General features: G+C 49.4%; 1 protein-coding gene across 2 annotated transcripts in view; it reads left to right on the plus strand.

Annotated features, from left to right (window-relative positions):
- SLC6A5 (solute carrier family 6 member 5) overlaps nt 1-21,472 on the plus strand; it is a 284,699-nt gene that overhangs the window by 11,896 nt on the left and 251,331 nt on the right. For both annotated transcript variants that reach the window (XM_085643604.1, XM_085643605.1), the window contains exon 3: nt 2,954-3,089. In XM_085643604.1, coding sequence (XP_085499730.1) covers nt 2,954-3,089 — 136 coding nt within the window. The remainder of the gene's footprint in view (nt 1-2,953; nt 3,090-21,472) is intronic.

A 21,472-nucleotide genomic window follows, 5' to 3' on the forward strand; every position in this document is an offset into this window, starting at 1 on the left:
CTTAGGCAACTGAGTGCCCCGGCGCTGCAGTGTTCTCTGTAAGTGTGTTTTCCATCAGGTCGGAGTCACCTTGGACTCTGCGCCACAATCCTCGCGGTGTTCCGGTGGACGGGTCATGTGGCCAGCGGTCTTCGGCTGCCAGCAGGTCAGTCCCAGGGCCCGTACATGCCTTGCTGAATGACCGCATCGGTGCTGCCCCTTCCCTCGGTTGTCACGGAGGATATGGGGCCTTATCTCAGAGCGGATCGCTTACTGTATGAGGACCTGCTGGCCTGGGGCCTCTCGGGACGTGCCCACTCCGCAGTCTGGGCAACGGCGGGCCGGGGCCATTACCAGCACCTATCCAACAGAAAGAGGCGCACGGGGGGCACCCGTGCTGACGTCACATCGACCACTCGTTTACGTCCAATGACCTTGACACTGTGCTCCCAGAGGTTTCACCACGCCCCCTGTATCCATACACAGAACCCTGGCAGTAGTAACACGTTAGATCCGAGTAGCTCACCGGGTTCATGGAAGTGCCGCAGATATCGTTTTTAGCCCTATGGGGCAGGAAGCCCCAATGTGGGGACGAGCACAACAAATCAATGCAAAAGCCGCTTATACTATTTTACAATTACGCGTAAAAGCCGTAGAACATGTTCTCTTCATATTCCGCCATCCTTCTAACCGCCAGTGACCGCATAAAGAAAAACAAATATTTATCGGGGCTCAGTGCCCGAATCATTCGTAGTTATGAATCAAATGCACAATCATTGCAGCCACATTAATCTGTTATTTGTAATGTATGCTTCATTTGAGGTTGAGAAGGGCAGTTCAGTCTCTCTCGCTGCCTGTCCCAGATGAGACACGGAGCGCGAGCTCACATTTACATCCGTTGTCCTGCTTCAAACGCGCACACGTACAAACTGCGTGCACGTGAACAGCGAGCATTCCACACAGAGCGGCTCCTTTGATAACTATCTGCCCTGCATTTGACACATTTTGAGGTCGTTTGTCATAAAACTGTTACAAATTAGTTAATTGATGTCTAAAAAGCGCCATGCTTCTGTTTTCGTAGCGCCATGTGATGTGTATTGCGTTCTAGCAGCTAGCTGGTAATCAGCAAGACGCTCCCATCCTCATAAGAGTTTGAGGTGAGGTAAACTCGCGCAAAACGAACACGCTGATTCAGCGGCTGTGGCAAAGCGCTCATGAGTTGCGCCAGAGGGGCGGGGCCTTCCGGAACGGATTGCGCGCTGCCCATTGCTGTTTTAACTATAGATCCGCAATTCCTATCCAGTGAAAAAAGTCCGCCAGCTTGAAGATCACGGAATGGGGAAAAATACAGAAACGTCACCAGAACAATTGGTGCCAGTCAGATCATGCATGGGCAAGGCGGCGCAAACTAGCGCCTCGTATCCCGCCTTTTGGCGCTTCCAACAAACGAATCTGGAAAAACAGGCACCGCAAATTACAAGAAGCGGCAAATCCCAGCGACTACCAAATAGGGCCGGAGAACTTTCCAGAACGGAAACTTGTCGCACTCCTCGAACCCACAAGTGGGACGCAAAAACCCCAAACACAGCCAAAGCCCTCTACATGGCTATACATAAACGAGCGGGATAAGGGCGGAAACAAGCCTCCTCTTAAGTTACTTTAAATATATCTTTATATGTGCCGAACATTAGTCCTCTGCTCTTCGGGTCTGATAAAGCGCTTCGTGCGAGTAAAAGACAGTATTCTGAGTGCTCTGTCCAAAAATGTGACTTTTGTTAATAGCCAGGAAGACTTCATCCAGGAGCAATCAACACGTAATAATGAATCGATTCTAGATCTATCGTAGGCGCTTTGACACACTGAGGTATGCCTCAATATTGTATGTAATACAATCAAGTGTGTCATAGCCACTAAGACCACTATTGGTTATTTCACCTCTAGTGCTCCGAACACAGAAAAACAAGTCCACAACTACAATTGAATGTCAATAGTCAATTCCTATTTGTAAAGCCGGAACATATCGCCCCCTTAAGGGGTTTCAAGGCGCTGGTGGCCGGCTGGGACATTAAGTGAGAGTCACGTGATTTTGAACTGATCTCCCGCCAGCCCCAGGGTTCGAACTGCGAAACCCGCTCTCTGGATTCAGCCGCTCTGGCCCCTGCTCCACACCTCGCCCTCAATAAATTCCAATTATTCTTTTTTTGATTCCCGCTGTGCGGAATGGGGAAGATGCATAGTGAAAATCCAAGAACTACTAAACATGTTTTATTGAAATATCTCCTAAATCATTTTGTGAACAAATTCGAATCGTGGCTCTATGGAACAAAACATGGACATGCAAAGTGTTTTTTTTACGGCTGCACGCACACTACAGGAGCAGCCTGTCTTCCGTTTCTGTAGAAGACCCCGCGCGGCCCCGCACACACTTGGAGTATGCAGCGCGCGGTTTAATAACAGGTGGTATTACGTGTAATAATATCCACCAGCAAAACATAACGTGTCATAATCATATTAGACCATACTAGCAACGCATAGTAGCATAACGTCACAATGTAACGTAACAAGCGCACACACATGATCTAACATAACAAAATGTATTTTAACTAAACATCATAACTTGACATAAAATAAGAACACACGGTCACACCGTGATGCAACGCACCACTGAATCTCACAACGAATTGTCATTTCCAGTTCTTTATCCATCCTACTTCCAGTAGTGACCGCTTGCCGTGAGCCCGCCTCCCCTACAATAATCGTGTAATGGACATTTGTAAATGGGTCGGATGCTCGTTGCACCTTTGACCCATTTCCTCTCGTGTCATTGGTTGTCGTTGTGTAGACTGGTTCTGATTGGACGGAGTACCTTTGCTTGTCATTGGATGGTTGAAGTGCCCCTGCGCGCGACATCCCCTGGTTGGACCGAGTGCCCATGAAAGTGCCTGATGATTCTTTTGTTTCCGTTTCTTCTCAGGATGACGATGGCGACGAGAACAAAGCCCGTGGGAACTGGTCCTCCAAGCTGGACTTTATCCTGTCCATGGTGGGCTACGCCGTGGGGCTGGGCAACGTCTGGAGGTTCCCTTACCTGGCCTTCAAGAACGGGGGAGGTAGGTAGCCAAGGTGTTCCGCCTGCACGAAGGCTACAGGCCTTCATGACGCAGGGTAACCCTGATCAGCTCAGCATAGTAAAGGCAGCAGCATCAGATATAACATAGCGCCACATAACACAACATGACGCTACACAACATAACACGACACAACTTAACACAGTATAACCTAGCAAGATTTATTCAGAAGAACGATTTAAGCATGTAACATACAAAAACATGACATACAATAATGGCCTACCAAAGCACAGCATAACTCAACATTACATAACAAAACACGACACACCCCTCACAGCGGCTGAAATAGCTAAAAGCCTATAACACTGACCCCTGAGTTAAGCAGCCATTGTGTGTGTGTAACCCAGTCACGTGCATTTTTGGTGCACCCAGTGTTTCACCCTTCCTACACTGACACAGTGAGAATGTGTGCAGTCCAAATTATACCACAGTGTAGCTTTATGTAATAGACCATAATATATAATTCCATAATTAAAAATACCTTTACAAAGGAACGCAAATAACACGGCGTAATGTGTTATACATGCCTTTATGCCATCATATGCCATATCATATACCATGGCATACGTTACTCATCGCATCTAGATTATGTGGTTCTGCAGCAACATCATTTTTCACACAATTGTGGATTTTTCACACTTTACAGTTAATTCAGCCTCTGCAGCATTATTTGCAGAATTGAACACAATAGTTGGTTCTATTCACTAAGGGTAATTTGGTTGTAAACTTACTTTACAACAGAATTGATTCTTTCTTGCCTGCCATGGATTCCTTTTATTATATCAATACCATGGTTCTGTTGGTGATAAAGTGACATGTGATGATAAATAGCATATACAATATATTTCAAATGCGGCAAAAGTGAATAAGTAGAATAGAAAGGTACATTATTTCTTGATATGTCTTTATGGTTTTTCACATATGCTACAAGATCCTATGTGAATTAATCTGTGATCAGAAGCATTGTGTAGACATATAAGGGTGCGTCAACGTTTCGACACCGTGTACTGCGCAAAATATAATAAGTGTCACAGCGGGTCTTCCTCAGGACAGTGCTGATGGGTATACAGTCCAAGCGCAGATTTTGGTTAATATCTGGGGGCGAGAAGGTTTTCTCAGTCAAAGTTGTAGTCCTGGTGAATAAGGAGGAGGCCTTGAAGATTTTTGAGGTAAAAGGTTGATGTTTTCAATAAATTAGGGGTTTTAAGCAAGTCGCATCATTTACGCGATCTGTAGTTCAGCACGTCTTGTCAGCTCTCAGTCTGGTGGTGACAGGCGAAATCCCATTTATGTATGAGGGGATCTTTTCTGTAAACCCCACTCAAGAGGTCGGAAGTGGCCATTCCAAGGCTTGGGAGTCTGTGATCACCCACTGAAGATGGATGGTTGTCAGTGTTCACAAACTCCTCTCCACCTTTCCAGGCAGGAAAGGGTCGGACTGTAACCCCAGCCAAGGGATGGCATGAATTCCTTTCCAGGGGGAGGAGGGTGGAGAGAATTGATCACCCCCAGATATGGTCTGGTACGGCCTAACGCCCCCTCCTCCCCTGACGGTGACAAAAAAAAACCAAGAAAACTTTCTTGTTTTTAAAATAGGGGGTCGTTGACCCCCGATCGTATTTATTAACATACAAACAAGTTATATTCATAACATACCATAACACAGAAATGACAAGACAGGATTCGGAACATTTGCTTAGATCCTAGCTTTAACAAAAACTCTAATACATAAATGTTCCTATCCTAGTCTAACACATTGCTGTTTACATTTCTGCGTATTCCTCTGAGCCTACGGCAAGGTCAAAATGCTGGCCCCTCCCCCTTACACCGAAACTGTCCCGCGCACCCCAACCGGGATGCGCATGCGCCGAAGGCCCAGCTGACCCGGAAGTACTTACCCCCAGGCAACCCCCAAACGTTCAGGACTTACTCCATAAAGGGGCCATGCAGACAGCGCAGCTTACTTACGCCCGCGTGCGGGGTGGCTAACCAGCCAATGGAAAGCGTAACCCCTCCCTTTGTCCCCGCACCGTTCCAACCAACCGGTTGTAACTGCCCCTGGAGTCTGGTGAGAACCAAATGTCCCTCCCCTCTGGGCGGCTCACGTAATGAGACGCCCCAAAAGATGAGTCAATTTAGTCTGTCCAACCTATGACCTTACCGCACAGGCCTGCATAGTAGACCGACTATCAGGCCTCCCCCCCAAACCCAAGGTCATACTTAACACCGGAAACCCTCCAACCAAGCTAAAATATTGCCCAGGAAGAACTCGTTACCCAACCGAGAGAGGTGGACCCCGTCTTGCACGTAGCACACGTCCCCCTTAATGCAACCATGAGCAATCACCTGTAATCTAGGGGTCCTAAACAGCCTGTCTATTTTGTTATTGACCCTCTGCACCGAGCGGTTGAGCGCCTTCACTGATACCCCCCCACGCCATTCAAGTCGTGGTATCATGTGTGACCACACAATAACCGCCTCAGGGCACTGCTTTGCCAGCCATGCCGACTCCGACAGCACCGTCTCTATCAGGACCCTCCTGTTGAGGTGTACCAAATAATTGCCTCCCAGATGCAAAATGATGGCGTCAGGAGGGGCATCCAAAGAGGTAAGCATGTGACCTACCCGTTCCCTGAACCTGTCAAAACGTAAGCCCCCATGGCCGAAAAAGGAAACCCTGAAGCCTAGACGCTGTGCACGTGCTGCCCCATTGCTTGCCCTGAAAAAACTGCCCAAGCGGGACACATAAGAATGGCCAAAAACACAGGCATGACGCTCACGCTGTGCCTTCGGGGAAATCCTTGTAGACTTGACTGTGTTGCTGTCTTGGTGGGGCGTCGCCGTCACTCTACCCGCATGGCAGGCAGAGGGAACTGGTGATAGTCAAGAAAAGAATGCCGTCAGTACCGTTAACATATGGAGTCACAACATATCCACCCGCACATAACGCCTGAAGCAATTGGAAGTCCACCGCCCAATCCTGCGCGCCGCCTCTTCCCCGAGACCCTGCGCTACCGCCTCGGTGGCGGCACCAATCCTGAACGAATGTGTCCCAAAACTACCTGGGTCCAGACCCGCCCTGCCTATTGCCTTGTCTAAAACCCGCCTAAACTGGAACCTTGTCAGCGGATCCCCCCCCATGTGTATCAGCAATGCCCCCCCCCTATCACTCGGCCTGTGTGACAGGAAAGCCTCCACATGATAAACCGGGCAGCAGGGATTGCCCGGCGCCCAGCTGAGAAACACTACCTGACCTCTTCCCTGCTGATCAGTCTTTGAACGCCGGATTGTAACTTGCAAAGCACCGTTGTGGAAATGAATGTCACCCACCTGCAAACCACCCTCCAGGTCCCTTTTGTTGCTAGCCACTAGTTCCCCTATTCTAAAGGCCCCATAGAAAGCCAACGTAAAGGCTGCCCTAAACAATAAGCATTCAAAAACGCCGTTGCAGATCTGCCCTAGCGCTGTCAAGACTGCAGACAGGGTATTCAAACCTATAGGGCAACTAGTATCCGGCGCGTTCCCCTGCAAACGCTGCCAGCCCTTCAATGCCTTACGCACTATGAATGATTGCGTAGGGTCCCGCCCGCCGCCCAGCTGTGCAAAGAATGAAATTGCAGCTATGTGTCTCCTAGCCACCCCAACCGACTTCCCATTGTCCCGCAGGGCTTGCAAGAAGCAGCAAACCCCGCCCGCATCCGCCCAGTGTTTGCCCCCCTGACTCTGTAGGAAATTGCAATATGCACCAAACGCCCCTTCGTATGCCTTGCACGTTCCTGGTGCTAGACTTGCTGCCACCAAGTCTGGTAAGTGTGGACACCAATCTGCCAGAGTTGCTCGGGAAACGGTGTTGGGCATGGTGCTGCTCCCGGGAGTTGTGCTCTGAACACCTGCATCTTGAAACGAGACAGAGCGTCAGCAGCATGATTCAACACCCCCGGGATATGTTTCGCTCTAAAAAGCAAATTCAGCTGGAGACATCTCAACACAATTTCCTTAATCAAACGCAAGATCATTTTACATTTTGCCGCCTGGTTATTTATACACTCCACTACTGTCATGTTATCAGACCAGAACACCACTGCCTTATTGCGTAGTTGTTCAGGCCAGACACACAATGCCACCCAAATGGGGAATAATTCCAGGAAACCAATGTTAGACGTTAGTCCATTGTCCACCCACCATGTTGGACAACGCTGCGCCACCCACTGAACGCCCAGTATGGCGCCAAACCCCTCACTACCCGCGGAGTCCGTCATTAAACCCAACTCCTTGCAGGAAGTGACAGGGCCGGGCCACAGGACAGAGCCATTGAAGTCCTGCAGGAATGCTAGCCAAATCCGCATATCCTGCTTGACCTCGCCGCTCAATCTGGTGTGGTGGTGTTTGTGTTTAAGGCCTGACATTGCCTGTGCAATGGACCTGGAAAAGGGGCGTGCCATAGGTATAATGCGTAGCGCAAAGTTCAACTGGCCCACCATCTGTTGTAGCTGGTGCAACGTTACCCGTTTTGCTTCCAAACATTGCCTCAGTGTTTCCCCAAACCTAGCCACTTTGTCAGTGGGAAGCCGTGAGCATCCCGCGACTGAGTCCAGTTCAATCCCTAAGAACTCTATGACCGGGGAGGGTCCCACGGTTTTTCCCTGCGCCAGGGGTACCCCAAAGCTCTTCATTAAGGCGCAGAACTGCCCTAGTGCCTGCCCACACCCTGCGCCCCCTGGAGGCCCCAGGAAGAGAAAGTCATCAAGGTAATGCAGCACATGCCCATGACCTGTCACCTGTCTAAAAACCCACTCCAAGAACGTACTAAACATTTCAAAGTAGGCACATGACACCGAACACCCCATTGGCATGCACATGTCCGTGAAAAACTTGCCCCCAAACTGAAAGCCCAGGAGGTGAAAATCGCTTGGGTGTACGGGCAGGAGCCTGAAAGCAGACTCTATGTCTGATTTTGCCATCAGTGCGCCCGGCCCCAGACCCCTCAGCATCTCAATCGCCTGATCAATAGATGCATAACGCACCGAGCAGCAATCATCATCAATGGAGTCGTTCACAGACTGCCCCCGTGGCGCCGACAAATTATGAATCAGCCGGAACTCTCCAGGGTCCTTCTTCGGGACTACCCCCAGGGGTGAACACACGAAGTTATGCACTGGAATGCTGTCAAAGGGCCCTGCTACTCTACCCAATCGACATTCCTTTGCAATCTTGGCCTCCGCCACCCCGGCATTTTGGGTGACCGATACTTGATTCCTGCTGAACGAGGGACCCACAAAATTCACCACCGGAATTCTAAAACCATCTCTGAAACCCCCAATTAAGATTTTTGCAGAGGTTGCGCACCTATATCGATTTAACCAGGGCATCATGGTGTGGAGGAGGATGGGAGTCCTAGATCTGGTGGAAACCCCTACCGTCTGGTTTCTTCCCCCCCTATCTTTCTGCTTCTTAAGACACTTTGCCTCGCCATGCTCTGCGTTACCACAGAAATTGCATGCATGTCTAAACCTGCATGTCCCTGGTGCCCTAACGCAGGAGCGTCTGTTGTAATCCCAGCAACATCCCTTCTTTCCGCCCCCCCGCCCTGCGCAGCTGGGGGGAACGCCCGAAAGGGCTAAGGTTTTGGCGAGTCACTGACAGCCTCTGCTGAAAGGCCGCCCACGTGATCCAACCATGAGATCCCCTCTACCTGATTCCACTTTAACGTTGGATCAGAAGCCCTGATACGCCTGAACTTCTTATTATACTCCAACCACCCCGAGCCCCCTTTTGTTGCCTGCGCCGTTGAAATCCTAGATATGTAGCATGCCATCGCCGGTGCCTCCGCAGGAAAACGCTCTGTCACCACTGCCATGTAGATGTTATATGCCAGCATCCAATGCCTAATGTTTTCCTCAACCCTATACTTTGACATTTCATTAGCCCACTCCCGCGCAGGCATATAATCCTTTTTTCTCCTCATCTCCTCCCTCTCCACATCATCTATCAGGAGTGAAAAAATATCGATATAGGTCCCCTTCCAAATGCGTTCCTTCACCTCCTGCGACAGGTGGCGCGAGAGTGATTCGTAAGACGTGCGTGCCTCACCCATGCCCAACATTGGCAACGTCTGTGGCTTACCCTGCGAAGGTCCCGGGATTTCTTTGGGGGCCCCAACCGCCGGCACGTCTTTAGGCTTTGCTAGTTCGACCAGCTGCTTCGCCCTTTCCAACGCGTCCGCCCCGACAACACCCGCCGCACTCACGTTCAAACCCATGCCCCCCAGCCAGGGAAGCACAGCTGCTAAACTGGAAACAAAATCGGGAGGCAGCGTTGGCACCCCCCCAGGTGCGGGGGGAAGAGGTACCGAAAGCGCAGGCAGCGCCGGGACTGGCATCGTTGGCGCCGGGGTAGGATTTGCCGGTGCAGGGGGAACAGGTAGAGAAGGATCTGGTGCAGTCCTCAGACCGTGTCCTCAGGCACTCTCCGATGTTACTGCCGCGTCCCACCGGTGAGAAGGCACCTTCCTGCGCTTGGAGCTGCCTTTACCCGGTCTGCGTAGTGCGTATAACAGCGTGCCTTCCTATGATGCAGGAAAAGAACAAGGTGATTAATAAATGCTTGGTATAATGCAATATTATTAAACCTCTGATGGCATCCAAGACCATATAGATTCTACGTAAAACAACCAAATTTCAGCCGACCTGATGCCACCCTTCCTGCCCCCCAGCCGACAGTAATATTGAATTAGACACAACCCCCTGGTAAAAACGGGCAAAAACGCTGCTTAAATCGCACCCCACACTCACTACTACCAAACTCCCCTCAACGGTGCACCAGATCGCAATAGGCCCTCTCGGTCTGCACCTAATGCACAGCCCGAGAGCGCGTTCCGGAACCCCCCCCCGCGCTACAAATCAAGAGGGCAAGGCGCTCTCGCGAAACAGCGGGACTTATAATCACCCGCACTTGGGCAGGGGAAACGGGAGCGGCGCCGCGCAGCCTCTGGGGGCCGACAATGAGATTTACACGCGCCGACCCCGGAAGCCACACGCTACACCGACCGCGCTCCCCACACCGTACCTCGCACAAGAGGAAAAAATACCGCCGAAAAGTTATTCCGCCTGTGTCCTCCACACGTGTCTGGCCGCAGCGTGTTCCTCACCGTATTGTTGAAAGACTGCTTCAGGCATCCCGCAATCCCCCACAAGCCGCCGCCAACTGGATCCCGTCGCTCTAAGAACTCCACACCGCAACAGGAACCTGCAATAAACAGAAACTCAACGCCGCAACGGGGACCTGAAATAAAAAGAAAAAGCGGTTAAAGAGCCTCCCGAGGGAGGTAACGCACATGCACCCGATGTGCTACTAGGGGGAGGAAAAAGAGAACGATCCCAGAGCTCCCCCCGGTTTTAAAGACCCGAGGGTCGCCCACGCCCCCGGAAGTGATCGGATCACATCCGGGGGAGCCTCACGTGACCCGGAAGTAATTCAATCACTTCCGGGGCACGACCGCCAGCGAGTGACCAGGACTGGGGGGCACAGTTCCGGTGGGGGCACGGCCGACCACCATAATGGCGGCGGGGCCGATGCTGGCCCCGCCTTCCTCTTTAGTGGGATTGCAGGAGAAGTTGTTTCTGCATGGGGGAAATATTTTACTAATAAATAAAAAAAAATCCCTATTTAAAGCTCTCTGATCTGGATAACTGCAGATCATGGGAATAGGGTCAAGCGGCGAATGTAACATGGCTTTCCCAGGAATACATAAGGAAACATGTAACTGACATACTATACAATAACATACCCTCCTATGACACACCATACCATGACATAATAGACAACGGCATTATAACATTACTGAAAATACATGATCACAGAAAGTACAGTGGCACAGAAAATACACTGGTATGGAAAATATATCATAACATAACAAAATGTAACATACAAGACAACATAATATATGAATTAGCATCAATACATTATATCGGACTGTATAGGCAAGGTATCATAGCAGAGAGCCACATGCTATAGGGATTTTGCCAGGTATTTGCCGCGCACCTGCCCCTCACAGACACCTCTATTTCGTCCCGTGGCCTCATGGGTACCACCCCCACTCTCCCCCGAGGCAATAGATCACACAAAGAACATACTAAAACGTATCTTTGAGTTAAGGATCATAACAACCCCGGCCGTATTTTATTAAACAAGACAAACACATTAAAGCTTTGTGTATTCAAATACGCAGAAACACCCCCTAACACTCTATACAATATTCACATCCCATATTTGGGTACAAATATTATGTACAATGTTTGTGTATGGCTAACCTTAACAGAGACTCTAATACATAGCCATTCCTAATCCTAGACTAAAGACATTTATATATATATATATATATTTGTTTCTGCATATTCTCTGAATGAACCTACCGGCAAGGTCATAACTGATCCAACTACGTGCTAGGTCTACCCCCCCAGGGTGACCTTGCGCAAGAGGCCTGTCTGCCCAGAAGGTTACCTACCTATAGGGCACCCTCTATGCCCTCAAATACCACCCCAAGGGGCTGCGCTGTCATGCTAACCGGGGGCCAACGCACCCGTGCAGGGATTGGCCCCACCCCTGCACCTTCCGGCCAACCGGCTGTAAGCACCCACTGGAGTTCCACGAGAGACCGTTGTCCCCAAGCTATCCCCATTAACAATGGGGAGGCCTACTAAGGAACGTAACTGCCCCACCAACCATAACCTTACTGAAGACCAAGGATACCATGTAGGAGAGTGGGGTCTGCTTCACATGTTTACCCCCACTTTTTGCTGGTGTTTCACTGTTTTTCGACATTAGTCTGGCTGGGGCCCTGCTATTCAGGGCCACAGCTTAGCTGCTTCCTCTCTAAAATGATTCCTTGTACTTTAGGTATAGTTCAGATTGGATCTGAGGTGCCCTTATAAGTCCCTAGTATATGGTATACTGTGTACCCAGGGCATAGGTACCCCAGAGGCCTACCAGGAGCTGAAGCATGTATTATGCCACCCCTGGAAAGCCACACAAAATGACACCACAGGTCTGCTACTGCAGCCTGGGTAAGGTGGTGCATGCACCCCATACTGAGATATAGGTTCACTATATCTCACCATATACTGCACATACAAATCAGTCACCCCACGGCAGGCCTTATCACTCCTGAAGGCAGGGTGCTTGGTTATATGTGAGGGGGTGCCCAGGCATAAGCTGAGCCCCTCTGCAGCCTTCGGAATCTCTTCTCCAGGGTTGTCAGTAGTGCAGCCTGACCATATACTCTTAAGTGCATTATAACCAAACGGTAAGTGCTAACTTTGGACTGGCTGCACGGAAACATGTCATGTTTGGTGTCAAACACCTTGGAATCATACCCCCATACCAGTAACTGGTGTGGGAGTATGATCCCACCCTTCTAGAGGGAGAGACATGACAGCACTGGTATACCCGCTAGAAACTTAATAGAGCCCTGGCATCACAAAATGGATGCTGCAGCCACAGACACAAGTCTGGCCTCCTACTGCTGACCCAATCTCCGACAGGGGAGGCCTGGACAATAGGTTTCCTGTAACAGGGAGGTGTAACTACCTCCCAGACAGGCTGATGTCTATTGGGGCTAGGTGGGAGCACTCTCAGAGTGCTTTGAAATCCTGCACTGGGGGCACATTTGGTGTCCCTGTGCATAGTCCAGCTCATACCGGTTCAAGGGCTTCCAGCCCCTGCTCTGGCACGAAACTGGACAAAGGAAATGGGTGTAGCCACTCCTCTTTCCAAACCCTCCCATAGGTGGGCCCCAGAGCTAGTCCAAACCCTTCCTTAGGTATAAGTAAGGAACGTCTGTAACCAGAACTTTAGATTACCCTGGACGAAACTCTGAAGCTGAATCCTGGACCTTCGACGCTCTGCTCAAGACCAGAGGACTGAAGAAATCTCCCTTGGGGTCAAAGAGTGACTCCCCTGCTTGGCAGGCACCAACAAAGCAATTTGCCGGTCTGCATTTCTGAAGCTCCCGCCGGACTCCGAAGTATTTGGAGCCCAGGAAGAGGATTTCCACACATCTCAGAGGCCGACCCGAGTCCCCAACAAAGCTGAGACCCACAGCCCTCGTGAGTAGCGTGGAACTGGAACTCCTGGTCACCGTGCACTTTTGCAAGTGCATCAACTTCTCGACGTCTCTTGAAGTCGTGCTTGAGCTGACTTGTAGCCCCTCCCTCGAGCAATGAATCCACCGAAGATTGTTGGCCTGGTCATTCCGAGTGACCCGTGGGCCGCCATTTTGTGTTTCATCACGAGGTCCCTTCGCGATCCCTGGTCTGTTTACTGGTGGGTCCCTGAGGGGGTAACTTTGAATTTCCTTGGGCTTCCCTGGTTGTTCCAGATGTGCCCCGACTCCCTACCAAGTGGTGAGTCTGCACCGAAGCATCTTTCTTGTTTCTGCGTGGGTTGCTGTTGCCAAGGCTTGTTGTGTCCAATCCGAGCACCGATGCTGCAGCACTCGATATCCTTTGTGGAACAGCTCAAATCCAGCTCCTGGTTGTCCTCGACGCCTCCTAGTCCTCGTGGCTGAAGAGTCAAGCTTCACCTCATTCACCAAATCACCCGACATCGGTGGGCATCTGTCCATCGCCTTCGTGGTCACTGGCTAGTGACCCAGACTCTGTCCAATCTGCTTTCATGTTCTTCTCATCCTTGATCCAGGCTTGGATCTCTTCAGACACTTCGCATCTTCACGGCAGCAGCACTTCTGCGCCAGCTCCCATTGAAATCGACGACGTGACCCGACACCAAAAGACACCTATGCACCTGGCTTCCCTGGGTGTGGTAACGCGAGTACTCTGGTACTCCCGTGGGTGCTAGCCCTAGAACTGCCTAAGTCCAAAAAGGTTTGGGCCTGACTCATTTCTAAGTGTCCCTAATCTTTAAAAATCTAACCGCCACTATCCCTATAGAAGCTAACGGGAGCTCGCGGCTGTGTTGACACACTGCACACGGCCCCCGAGGGTCCCCTGTACCTTGGGTGGTTTCTTGGGATCCCAGCGATTCTACAGGCTCGAGGCCTTGTGTCTAGTTAAGTCGTGGTTCTTATACCACTATTTTAGTATATGGTTTGGCTCGCCCCTAGGGCCTGACGTGTATTTGTGCTAATTTACTGTGATTATTGAAGTGTAACTTATGAGTTTTGACCTCTAGTCTCATAAAGAGACTAGGAGGGTGTGTTTAGTAATAAATACATATATTTTATATATATCTACCTGGTGTGGATATCTTTCATTTAGTGACTCAAGAGATTATAGACTGGTAAAACAAGCTGCTTTACATTCCTTCAAGACTTAGCCTGAAGGCTGCTCTCCATAGCTACCACTAGGATAGCTTTCAATAAAGGTTGTCTTTAACCTATCATCAATAATACGTTGCTTGGACTGATACAAAGTGCCCACTATAACTAGTGGACAGCATATATCAGGCCAGCTTCTCACATACCATACATGTAAAATATGAAAATATGCAGGCCTGAAAAAGAAAGTTGTTTGGATAAACCACAATGCAACAACCAACAGACAGAAATTATTAGCAACCTGGAAGAACAGAACATGAAAATATGCCCCTGAAACAAGAATCTCCATTCATCACACAATCTGCTGCCTCATGGGATGGTGATGGGCAAAAAATGAAAGGGGCATGCTTGAAGGTGACCCCATGCTGTGCCAGGAGATGGACAGGATGGTGCTGGCGATGAGCTGGAGTGTCGAGAATAAGACCGTCCCGCCGCTCCAATGTCCCCTTTAAAGGGGGCATACAAAACCAGTAGGAACTAGCTGTACCTGTTTTCTTTGCCCCGAAAGTGCTTGAAGCACTTCCTGGGTCCCCCCGAAATCGACTAATCAATGGCCGAGGTCAGGACTGGTGCCAGCAGCGTCATCTGCCCCATCACCATCCCCGCCCCCCTTTTTTGCAGGGCCGGACTGGCCGTAGCGGGCACCGGGTAATCCCCCAGTGCGGCGCACGGGTGGGGGCCGGTTTTGGCCCGTTGGGGCCATTTTTGTTACAGGGCCATTTTTGCAGAATAGCTGCAAAATCGGCCCTGTAACAAAATCGGCCGAAACACAGCCCTGGCAAAGCGCTCGGCGGCACCCCCAAGCCCCGGGGGGGCCGGCCGAGCACTTTGCCAGGGCCGGTATTGGTTCTCAGTCCGGCCCTGCCCCTCTGGCAGGGACCGGCACAACGAGTCCATGTGCCACCTCTGCAGATACACAATACAACACTGCTGAACACCACACACCATTCTCTGCCACCGAGAGCCCCGTGTACCCCTGAGAAACCTCCCAGTAAGAAGGAGGGTCTGTTGTGGAAGAGCGGCTCTCTGAAGCATCTGCCTCACAGACCCAACACAGTTCCTTCTATTCCACAAGTGACCAAACGTCCCGGATTTCCCCGGACAGTACTGGTTTTCAGAGGAATGTCCCGGTGTCCCGACACTTTTGTTAATTTCTAATACATGCCCTAATTTTTGGGACAAAGGTCAAGTCTTCTTTCACAGCCGAATTTTTCGGTATGCTGTCCTTTCAGGCGCCTCTGAGGTAGCACATAATGTATTTGTTTCTAACAGGCATCACAGGAGTAGGTCACTGCCTGCCTGCTCCCAGCAAAGACAGGAGGGGGCAGGGGACTGCAAGGTGGAGGTCCTACGATTGAGAAGGCTACATAAACATAGCCTTGTAAATTTCGGTGTGTATACACACATTCACAAGATTTACAGGTCTAGCGAACGCACACGCACGCACACAGACACTTGTTTTAATGACATTTTTATTTTAAGGTTGTGCAAACATCGGGACAGGCCTGATATAGAGGTAAGACGAAAGTCTGTAGTCCTACTTTTATGCCTGGCTCTCTCGGTTTATGCTTCCCAATTCTGGTCACCCTAACAAGGGAGGACACAACCACCAGGACATCTGCCACTCTCAGCACCCCAAAAGAAAACAAAAGAGGCCCATTGAGCAATATGGTCTGGTACGGCCTACCGCCCCCTCCTCCCCTGACGGTGACTAAAACCAAAATAGCGTTCTTGTTTTTGGAATAGGGGGTCGTTGACCCCCGATCTTATTTTTTAACAACAAACGAAACAAGTTATATTCATAAATACCATAACGCAGAAATGACAAGACAGGATTCGGTACATTTCTTCAATCCTAGCTTTAACAAAACTCTAATACATAAATGTTCCTATCCTAGTCTAAAACATTGCTGATCACATTTCTGCGTATTCCTCTGGGCCTACGGCAAGGTCAAAACGCTGGTCCCTCCCCCTTTACACCGAATTGTCCCGCGCACCCCAACCGGGATGCACATGCGCCGGAGGCCGAGCTGACCCGGAAGTACTTACCCCCGAGGGAGGAGTGGCACATGCAACGGATGTGCTGCCGAGGGGAGAAAGAGATCGTCTCTTGTGCTCCCCCCGGCTTTAAGGGTCCCCGAGAGTCGCCCACGCCCCCCGGAAGTGATCAGATCACTTCCGTGGCGCGGGTGAGCCTCCCATGACCCGGAAGTGATTCAATCACTTCCGGGGCATGTCCCCAGCGAGCGCAGGCGGGGACCATGATTAGGGCACGATTCTGGGGGGCACGGCCAACCACCATAATGGCGGCGGGGCCGATGCTGGCCCCGCCTTCCTCAAATGCAGCTTGTATTAATTAGGGAAACTGGCCATTGCTTGGCAGAAATGCGCAGTTTAAAATGAGGGGAAAAGGCAGGATAGGTGTTTCCAAATAGACATTGCTTTTAAAGTAGCATTTAGGAATTGTTTAATTTAGTTGCATTCCTAGAACGCGTAAGAAACGTCAACCTAACAGAAACAGCAGTAAACCATTGTCCACCGTGCGTCTATTGCGTTGTACAAACATAAGCAGGCTTCTCAAAAGGCACGCATCACGGATGTGGGTGCAATGCAGCCCACTGATGCACTTCCGCTTGGAGGCAGGGGTGGCGCATGCGCCCTTCACAGTCGGACGTGTTGGCGTTTGCAGGTGTGTGCGTGGAGTAAACCCGCCGTGCAACACGTAGAAATACGACAGAGGTTAGAAGTTGGCACAAGAGAGGAGGATTTCTCCTTTAACAACATTGGTGTAAACCTGAAACCAGAGCCTCGTTTTCCAAATTACTTTATTAAATACGTTTAATGCAATTAGTTCCTAAACTAGTTCTATAATTGGCCCATGTATAATGTTCTTTCATCCACCCCAGTGTAACCACCCCCATGGACCCCACCCCTTAATGCCGAACATCTATCCACATTCTGGCCCAGCACTCCGAGCAGGGTAGGGTCCCGCCTTTTATCTGACTCACGCCATTAGGCGCCATGGTTCATTCAACCACTCAACGCGCCCCTCCCCTCGCCCTTTGTTGCAGACGACCACATCTTCAATTTAAAGTTCCCCAAAAATGAGAGAGGATGAAATGACCGCCCTCGTTTAATGCCGTGGAATATGGCCTGCCATTAAATGTCTCCGAGTCCTCGTCACCCCGGACCCCGGCTGTGAAAAGATATCAGGCCGCGAGGCATCGAAGCGCAGACTCTGCCAGGCAATCACCGCTAGCGGGAAATCCATAAAGCACCGGAGCCGCTGACGGGGAAATATTTATTAAAAAGCATTAACATATTTAGTAGAATACAGCGCCGCCGTGTTACAACGCACGTTATTCTGTGGTTCTGGAGAATACCGCGCTTCCGTGTTACATCGCACTAGAGTACAGGCCTTGCGTGTTACATCGCACTAGAGTACAGCCCTATTTCCCATCTCACTAGAGTTCTGCGCTTCCGTGTTACATCGCACTAGATTACAGGCCTTTCGTGTTACATCGCACTAGAGTACAGCCCTATTTCCCATCTCACCAGAGTGAAGCGCTTCCGTGTTACGTCGCACTAGGCTTCCGTGTTCCATTACACTTTATTCTGCATTGCTGTAGAATAAAGAATACGACACTTCCGTGTTACAACCTACGTTATTCTATAATTCTGAGGAGTCCACGCTTCCATAGGACATTACACGTTATTTTACAAGACTGTAGAATGTAGCGCTTCAATGGTACATGCAGGTTTCTCTGTAGTCCTGTAGAATACAACCCTTTTATATTACATCGCACGTTATTCTGTATTTCTATAGAACAAGGCGCTCCCGTGTTGCATCGCGCGTTGCTCTACTATTACGTAGAATACAGGCTTCCATATTACATCCCACGCTAGACTTATGGTTCTGGAGAATACCGCGCTTTCGTTTTACACCGTATTAGAACAGAGCGCTTCCATGGCACACCGCACGTTACTCTGTGGTTCTATAAAATATAGCGCTTCCATTGCACATCGCACGTTACTCTGTGGTTCTATAAAATATAGCGCTTCCATAGCACATCGCACGTTACTCTGTGGTTCTATAGAATATAGCGCGTCCATGAGACATCGCACGTTACTCTGTGGTTCTATAGAATATAGAATACAACGCTTCCATGGCACATCGCACGTTTCTCTGTGGTTCTATAGAATATAGCGCTTCCATGGCACTTCGCATGTTACTCTGTGGTTCTATAGAATATAGCGCTTCCATATTTTATCGCACGTTATTCTGAAGTTCTATAGAATACGGCACTCCCGTATTACATCTCACTTTATTCAGCAGTACTGGATAGTATGGCGCTTTCTTATTACATCGCACGTTATTCCATAAGTAATATTCTTTACTATTCGAATAACTAATGATATATCACTGCTACTTCTCATTAATTTCACTATTATTACTGCTACAAATTATAGTAACAATAATAGCAATATTGTTACTTTTATATATTGCCCACTCTTATTGATAATAACAGGATATTACAATTAATGATAGCAAAAATAATAACCATAATGGTAATCTTAATAGCAGCCATATTTAATAACACACAATTATTATAATGCCATTGGTACAGCATTACTATATCACTGTTATGACGATTAATATTATTTTAGTTATTTTATCGCTACGTTTAAAAGCCGAAAGTACTGTCACTGACACGTCTTTCTTAGTATAAATATCGCATCTTGACATTTTCATATTTTAAAGATATGAGAGGTTAATCTGAAAAATCCTTGAATGTTTTTTTTTTAAATTATACGACGGTTGCGATTTTAAAAATACGAAAGAGGGAGGGTTCTCGTGAATGTGCAGCTTTTAATATTTCTTTCTCTGGTACGAATTTTCTAAGCAATTTCTAACGATCTTTCAAGAATGAAGAAGGTGTCCGACCACAGCCGCCGGTTCTAACGCGTCACAGTATATGGTACCGTGAACTCTGAAGACAGGCCGCCGGCCAGGACAGGAGTCTCGCTAGATATGTTCACCCAGATATATTTATTTACCGAGGATGTACTTAAATGAAATACTTCGTATATATTTAATCGTTTCATAAATAATCGTGTCAGGAAGGAGCTGTGAACACAGCAGGCAGATGACAGGCGAACACAACAGGCAGAGGGCAGATTAACACAACAGGCGTAGAACAGGCAGTTTAAAACAACAGGCATAGAACAGGTGAACACAATAGGAAGAGGACAGATTAACACAACAGGCTAAAAACAGGTGAACACAACAGACAGACGGAAGTTGAACACAACAGGCAGAGGGCAGAGAAACATAATAGGCAGATGACAGGTAAGCACAACAGGCAGGGGACAAGGGAAAACAACAGGCACGGGACAAATGATCACAACAGGCACAGGACAGGTGAACACAACAGGCACAGAACAGGTGAACACAACAGGCAAATGACAAGGGTACACAATAGGCATAGTACAGATCAACACAACAGACAGGCGACAAGGGAAAACAACAGGCACAGGACTGATGAGCACAATAGGCACCTGCAAGCAAACGACACCTCTCTGCGGCAGTGCTTGCAAACTGTACCTCTATGCAGCATTGTTAGAGACCTACACCTCACTGCGGCAGTGCTAACAAGCTACACCGCTCTGCAGCAGTGCTAGCACACTACACCTCTCTGCTACAGTGCTATCCAACTACACCTCTCTGCTGCAGAGCTTGCAAACGACACCTCACTGCGGCAGTGCTAACAAGCTACACCGCTCTGCAGCAGTGCTAGGACACTACACCTCTCTGCTACAGTGCTATCCAAATACACCTCTCTGCTGCAGAGCTTGCAAACGACACCTCTCTGCGGCAGTGCTAGCAAACTGTACCTCTATGCAGCATTGTTAGAGACCTACACCTCACTGCGGCAGTGCTAGCACACTACACCTCTCTGCTGCAGTGCTTGAAAACTGTACCTCTATGCAGCATTGTTAGAGACCTACACCTCACTGCGGCAGTGCTAACAAGCTACACCGCTCTGCAGCAGTGCTAGGACACTACACCTCTCTGCTACAGTGCTATCCAACTACACCTCTCTGTGGGAGTGCTAGCAAACTACGGGGCATATTATCAAGCACGGCATTACAATTATCGCCGCTTTAGCGGCAGAAAACTGCCCCTAAAGCGGTGATAATGGGCTTGATAATATGCCGCAGAGAATTCCCATAGAAGCCCATGTTGACACCAGAACATGGGCCTCTATGGGAATTCTCCGGGCATATTATCAAGCCCATTATCGCCGCTTTAGCGGCAGTTTTCTGCCGCTAAAGCGGTGATAATTTTAACGCTGTTTGTTGATAATATGCCCCTACATCTCTCTTCAGCAGTGCTAGAAAACTACATCTCTCTGCGGCAGTGCTAGCAAACTACACCTCTCTGAGGCAGTGCTAGCAAACTTCACCTCTCTGAGGCAGTGCTAGCAAACTACACCTCTCTGCGGCAGTGCTAGCAAACTACACCTTTCTAAGGCAGTGCTAGCACACTACACCTTTCTGCAGCACTGCTAGCTAACTACACCTCTCTGCGGCAGTGCTAGCAAACTACACCTATCTGAGGCAGTGCTAGCACACTACACCTTTCTGCAGCACTGCTAGCTAACTACACCTCTCTGCGGCAGTGCTAGCAAACTACACGTGTCTGCAGCAGTGCATCTAAATTACACCTCTCTGCGGCAGTGCTAGCAAACTAGAACTCTCTGCGGCAGTGCTAGCAAACTGGACCTTTCAGCAGTGGTGCTAGCAAACTACAACTCTCTGCGGCAGTGCTGGCAAACTGGACCTTTCTGCAGTGGTGCTAGCAAACTACAACTCTCTGAGGCAGTGCTAGCAAACTACTCCTCTCTGAGGCAGTGCTAGCAAACTACACCTTTGTGCAGTAGTGCGAGCAAACTTCTGCAGCAGTGCTTGCAAACTACACCTCTCTAAGGCAGTGCTAGCAAACTGGACATTTCTGCAGTGGTGCTAGAAA

This window comes from Triturus cristatus, chromosome 3_1, assembly GCF_964204655.1.
Source record: "Triturus cristatus chromosome 3_1, aTriCri1.1, whole genome shotgun sequence".
Lineage (NCBI taxonomy): Eukaryota > Metazoa > Chordata > Amphibia > Caudata > Salamandridae > Triturus > Triturus cristatus.